Source organism: Lycium ferocissimum, unplaced genomic scaffold (assembly GCF_029784015.1).
Source record: "Lycium ferocissimum isolate CSIRO_LF1 unplaced genomic scaffold, AGI_CSIRO_Lferr_CH_V1 ctg10242, whole genome shotgun sequence".
Lineage (NCBI taxonomy): Eukaryota > Viridiplantae > Streptophyta > Magnoliopsida > Solanales > Solanaceae > Lycium > Lycium ferocissimum.
In genome coordinates this window covers 9973-17046 of record NW_026713222.1, presented here as the reverse complement: position 1 = coordinate 17046, position 7074 = coordinate 9973, and the positions used below count along the sequence as shown (strand labels likewise).

The following is a 7074-nucleotide window of genomic DNA, read 5'->3' as shown; positions in this document are numbered from 1 at the left end:
ACTAGAATAAGTGTGCATTTGATAGAAACTGAGAAAGAAGGGTATCAGAGCTTTTTGAAAGAATAAGAGGATTTTTTCGCTTGGTCATACGCTGATATGTCGGGTTTGAGTACGAACATTAGTGCCCATAGGTTGCGAATCCTTGAAGGATTTACCCCGGTAAAATTGAAAATCAGGCAGCCTAAGCTCGACGTCAGCATTCGAATTAAAGAAGAAGTAGAAAAACAGATTCAATCGGGAGTTTCGGAAGTGACACCATACCCGACATGGTTGGCAAACATAGTCCCAGTACCAAAGGAAGATGGAAGATAAGGATCTGTGTGGACTATTGTGATCTTAACCGCGCTAGGACAAAGGATAATTTCCCACTCCAAAACATTCACATACTCATCGACAACTGCGCCAAGCATGAGGTGCAATCTTTTATGGATTGTTTTGCGGGCTATCATCAGATACTGATAGATGAAGAAGATGCTCAAAAGACAGCATTCATCACACCATGGGAAGTATACCATTACCGGGTAATGCCTTTTGGGCTCAAAAATGCTAGCGCTACTTACATGAGAGCGATGGCTGCCCTTTTTCATGATATGATGCATAGAGAGATTGAGGTGTATGTGGATGACATCATCATCAAATCCTGAGTGGGTGCGGACCACCTTGAACATTTAAGAAAATTCTTCGACAGACTCTGCAAGTACGATTTGAAGCTGAATCCTGGAAAATGCGCATTTAGAGTGGCTGCTGAAAAATTGCTAGGATTCATAGTCAGTCGTCATGGTATTGAGTTGGATCCCACCAAGATCAAAGCAATTTAAGAACTCCTACCACCAAGAATAAAGAAAGAGGTCATGAGCTTCTTAGGAAGGTTGAATTACATTGGAGGCTTCATCGCTCAGTCCACAGTAATCATAGAACCAATTTTCAAACTCCTCAAGAAAGAGGATCCAACTAAATGGATGGAGGACTGTCAGAAAGCCTTTGACACAATCAAAAGATACCTGTCAAATTCACCCGTTTTGGTCCCGCCAAGGCCGGGAAGTCCTTTGCTGTTGTATATGTCAGTATCAGAAAATGCTTTCGGGTGCATGTTGGCACAAAATGACAAAATGAGCAAGAAAGAGAAAGCTATATATTACATCAGTAAGAAGTTCACACCCTGTGAATCTAGATATTCCTTGGTGGGAAAAATGTGTTGCGCTCTAACCTGGGTGTCTCAGAAGTTAAAACGTTTATGGCTGCATAGACGACTCATTTGATCTTAAGAATAAACCCCCTAAGGTACATCTTTCTCCAACCTATGCCAATAAGGAAGTTGGCCAGATGGTAAATGCTATTAAGTGAGTTCAACACTCAATACGTTGCACAGAAAGGAGTTAAGGGGCAAGCATTAGCAGATTTATTGGCAGGAAACCCAGTAGATGACAATCCCGTACCTTTGTGGACTTACTTCTTGGATGAAGAAGTAATGACAATTAAGGGCAAAGAAAATGAAGATGGCTTAGGCTGGAAAATATACTTTGAAGGAGCGGTCAACTTCAAATGATCAGGAATCGGAGCCGTCATGGTTTCAGACTTAGGCCAATATTATCCAGTAGCCGCCAAGTTTAATTTCAGTTGCACCAACAACATGGCTGAATACGAGGCATGTATCTTGGGTCTACGCTTAGCCCTTGACATGGATATGCAAAACTTTCAGGTAATTGGCGACTCAAATTCGTTGATTCATCAAGTTCAAGGAGAGTGGGCCACTAAAAATGAGAAGATCATGCCATATGTTCGACTTGTGCAAAGATTGGCAGACCGATTCTAAGAAGTCAAGTTCAAACATATACCAAGAACCCAAAATGAGTTTGCCGATGCATTGGCAACAATAGCATCCATGATTCAGCATCCCGACAGTAGATACATTGATCCTGTCAAAGTTAAAATCAGAGATCAACCAGCTCACTGTGCTTTTGTAGAAGCAGAGACTGATGGAAAACCTTGGTACGTTGACATTAAAATGTTCTTGGAGAAAGGAGAATATCCTGAAGGAATCACCATCAATCAGAAGAAGACCATCAGGAAATTGGCGAATAGTTTCTTTCTCAACAAGAATGTTCTGTACAAAAGAACCCTGAATTTGGGATTGCTTAGATGCGTTGACTCCATCGAAACCACAGGATTGATTGAAGAAGTGCACGCTGGAACTGACGGGCCTCACATGAATGGGTTCATGCTAGTAAAGAAAAATGTTAAGAATAAGTTATTATTGGAGACCATAGAGAACGATTATAGCAAATTTCGTCCAGAAATACCACAAGTGTCAAATTCATGGAGACTTGATAAAGGTTCCTCTGACATAATTGAATGCTATGACGTCGCCTTGGCCATTTGCTGCTTGGGGCATGGATGTCATAGGATAGTTGGGCCAACTGCATCAAACAAACACCTTTTCATTTTAGTCGCCATAGACTACTTCACCAAGTCGGTGGAAGCAGTATCTTATGCATCAGTAACAAAGAAAGTAGTAGCACATTTTGTGCGCAACATCATATGCCAATTCGACATGCTAGAATCAATCATAATAGACAATGGGGCTAATCTGAATAGCCACTTAATGAAAGAAATGTGTGCGCAATTCCGAATCACTCACCAAAATTCGACCGCATACCGACCGCAAATGAATGGGGTTATGGAAGCCGCAAACAAAAACAATAAAAAGATCCTCAGAAAGATGATTGATAACTACAAAGACTGGTATAAACAACTACCTCATGCATTACTGGGATATCGTACTACGGCCAGTACTTCAACTGGGTCCACCCCGTACCTGTTAGTGTATGGCACTGAAGCAGTAATACCAGCCAAAGTAGAAATCCCTTCACTTCGAATTGTACATGAAACTGAGTTAGACGGTGCAGAATGGATCCGCAAGACGTATGAATAACTGGCTTTGATAGATGAAAAGCGAATGATTGTTGCTTGCCATGGTCAATTGTACCAACAAAGAATGGCGCGAGCTTTCAACAAGCATGTGAGAGCCAGGGTTTTTCAGATCGGGCAATTGGTGCTCAAACGAATATTCCCTAACAAAGAAGAATACAAAGGAAAGTTCTCACCAAACTAGAAAGGGCCCTATATGGTGCAAAAAGTACTATCAAGAGGAACCGTGGTACTTGCTAAGATGGATGCTCAAGAGTGGCCAAAGGCAATCAATTCAGATGCCATCAAGAGATACTACATGTGAAGAAGAAAATGATTTCGATGATCTAGATTTTTTATAATTTATGTTACTTTAATTGCATTTCCTTTGCTTGTAATTTTGCATTTTTCTAAGAAAAAAACGAATCCAAAATATGTATGAACTACGCGAGGACTTGATTCCCTATACTTATAAGGGGATACATAGGCACTCTTCCAAGCTCGGTCGCTTTAACCCAAAAATCCAAAATTATGTATTTCGCACTACATTATGAACTGATTCCCGTTTTGGGATACGTAGGCACTCTTCTAAGTTCTGTCTCACCAGAAAATTCCAATATATTTTACCCTAAACTATGTTTTCACTTGATTCCCGAAACGGGATACGTAGGCGCTCTCCCGAGCTCGGTCATTCCAAACAAAATTCCCAATGAACCTTAGGCAACCTCATAAATGCTTTAGCAAGAGAGAGATAAAAGTAACCCTACAAGGAAAGTGGGGCAAAATTTTTTAGAGGACCTCAAAAATTCTTTAAACATATCAGTTCAAAGGAACGGACTGATTAAAACTTCTACACTGCGGCAGAATTTTTGAGAAGGATCTCAAAAATTCCTCAAGCACATTAAAATTTGGAATCGACAAGTACACACTTACAATGGTGCAGAATTTTTGAGAGGGTCTCAAAAATTCCTTCGATATAGCGAAATTCGAGTTGCTACAAAGATGTATACAAACTGGGGCAAATTTTTTGAAAAGGATTCAAAAATTTAACAAGTCGAGATCAACAAGGAGAAGAACAGATGGAAGGCCTTGTTTGAGTAACTAATATCATGACATTAAAAGGGTGTGTATAAAATGTATCATTTTCAAAATATATATATAATATACCAAAAATACACATATTTTCCAAAATCATCGCCCAAAAACTTTTTAGCTTTGCTAGAAAAATAAAAGATTTTTAGGAAAATGAGCATCCTTTCCTGCCAAAGTGTGAACGGAAGAAGTCCATGCACAGGGAGAGAGGTCGACCATATAGGAAACTGACAAATTTTTCTGTGGATGCAAAAACAAACAAGCATGGATGTTTTACACTAACTTGTTTGCTAAGATGTTTAAAGCAGGATAATGACGACAAGCCAAGTGGAGAAGAAACTTTAAGGAATAGCAGTACAGAAGAGTATATGAAAGGGTAACGAAGTCCTCCCTAAGCAAAATTGGCTTTACGCTGATAAGTTTGTTCGTTTTGCAGAGCACAGAGATTTTTACAAAGAAAATTTTAAGGCTACTGAAGGATATAATCACGGTTTATAAAAAAACCTAGTCTCTACTAAACAGTATTGTGTCAACGTATTGAGACCCCAGCCTAGACGTCGCATGGCTTTCCTTGATATATTGACTGATTAGACGTCTTAAAAATCTAAAATTTGAAGACGACGCATTGATATCGGTATTGAAATTCCGTATTTAGAATCGAGTCTAGTCCTTTCGAAAGATGTGAACCCTGTCGATGGGCGGGGATTCTTCCCCGGAGTCAAAAAAGGAGGTGTCAGTCTTGCCACCGAGGTTAGCTTCATTTCTCAAGATGACGATATGGATTAAATGACTACGTATTGAAGGGGTCCAGTCGTCATCCATATATAGCCAAAAATAGGTAGCATAATTTCGAGGTTGATGTCCACAATCATTGAAATACGAATGTGATTCCTATATTGAGATTTGCGTCGCTATCGTTAAATATTTCAAGTTAACGTAACTCGTTCCTTCGGGATAGTGGGTAGTCATGAGAAAAGGCTCCGCACTTGAGTATGTAGTAGTTAACTTGAATATTCTGACTAAATGTTGTAATTCTGGACACAGAGGTTAGTAGTCATCATGAAATAAATATGATACTGCACTCTGATATGCAGTCTACATTTGGGTATTTTTTATTATAAGTGATGTAGACCTGAACTGGTATACTGCAGACTTCGTATGAGGTTAACGATACAGTCGACACCAGATTTCTAACAGTCACCGCAATATGTGAAAATGATGTGAGTCCAAATTTTCAGGGGTGGCGGATGTCATAAGAAATAAAAATGGCCCCGCACTTGAAAACATGGTTTTCATTAGTAGCATCCTACTGTCACGACCCGACTACGGGCCATGACGGGCATCCGGGGCTAACCACCGAACACCGCTCATTCTGTGACTTATCTGCTCTCGTTCATAATATATGTCCATAATTATAGAAAACTATCATCATTTGAAACATATTTACTTATATAAACATAAGCCCTTCTACGATCAAAATAATATATATATATATATATATATATATATATATATATATATATATATACATATACATAAGGACCGTGAGACCATACTACCCACACATACGTATCTACGAGCCCCCTACTAGAACACCGAATATATGGACGGACAGACCCCGTCATGCCCAAAATAGATGTACACAAAATAATGTCTCAAAATGGCACCTCCGAATAAAGGAGGGCTCCCGTACCGTCTCTCTCGTCTATGCGGATAGCTCCTACGCACCGCATATAATAAGGAAGGCCGTCTCTCTCCGTTTATACATATATTACGTATCATATAAGCTGAACATAGTGCATACCTCGTCTTATCATACAAAGAAATTATCACATGACGTCAATATCATAAATATTGTACCGAGTATCAACATCATCATCGTTAGTCCGGTACGAATGAAACGAATATAGTAGGGAAGGCATAATGGCAGGAATCAGATGAGGACATAACCTTCGACCGCACGCAGCCCCCACTAGTGGTGACGGATACATTTTATACATATATTACACACACATAGCATATCATATAAGCTACCATAGCGCATACATATCATCGTCTTACAAACATATCATTATCATACATACCTCATCACGTTGTACATACATTATCACATCATACGGAGTACATCATCATATCATACTTACATCATAATATCATACAAACATTATCACATCATACATACATGCATATCATACATCATCATCGTTAGTATATCCGCGTCTCGGGTACCCATAATATGCCTTGAAGGGAAAGAGACAACATCGTGGTCATGTCCGGCTTTCTAGGCTCGTATCATAAGTAGTCGCACGTAGCCCACCGGCGGTGGTCATGTCCGCCCTTCATCAGGCGTGGTGGAATCATAGCAACAACCCTCGTACGCAGCCCACCTTAGTGGTGGTCATGTCCGGCCTCCTCATCCTCTTTTTAATGGCATGGTATAGTCGCACGAAGCGTACTTACTAAAGTGGTAGACATTCCGGCCAATTAAGCACGGTGAAATCTCATCGTCATACATATCATGCATTCATCATCACACATAACATATGCTTATCATTACAATACTCATTCCATACATTGTCATAGGTACATTGTAGGCTAACATCTTCATACATATCATAGATTCACAATTATTAATCGTCTTACAAACATATCATGGCTCTATCGTAATTTAGCATCATTACATATACATGTATATATACACATATCATCACAACATTGAGATTGAAGTGTGACTCATAGGCATCTAGAGAGATGTCGGTATGGTGACATAAGGTCGTGGAACCCCGACCACATTATGGAGTAATCAAATCATCGTATCTCACCTTGAAGGGACTAACATTTTAAGGAATCGAGGTACATAATAAGAACCTAAAGCATCAATGGAACCGTACTTAGAATCATTGACTTGTGTCCTTTCTCACTCTAGACTACCTTTCGGCCACCCTTTAGATTTAGCTAATCATCGTCAATTATCATGCCCGTGCCTTATCTCTCTTCTTTATATTATATATGCGTAGCTCTCTATAGTCATAGACTCATCGTCATTACTTTCGTACTCATAATATATCTCTTATC

The 7074-nt window shown here is 39.6% G+C and overlaps 1 protein-coding gene across 1 annotated transcript; it reads left to right on the top strand.

Annotated features, from left to right (window-relative positions):
* The first annotated feature begins 1882 nt into the window (after positions 1-1882).
* On the top strand, positions 1883-2932 carry LOC132041455 (uncharacterized). Its single transcript, XM_059432168.1, has one exon. The coding sequence runs from the start codon at positions 1883-1885 to the stop codon at positions 2930-2932; it is 1050 nt and encodes a 349-aa protein (XP_059288151.1).
* Positions 2933-7074: the final 4142 nt, after the last annotated feature.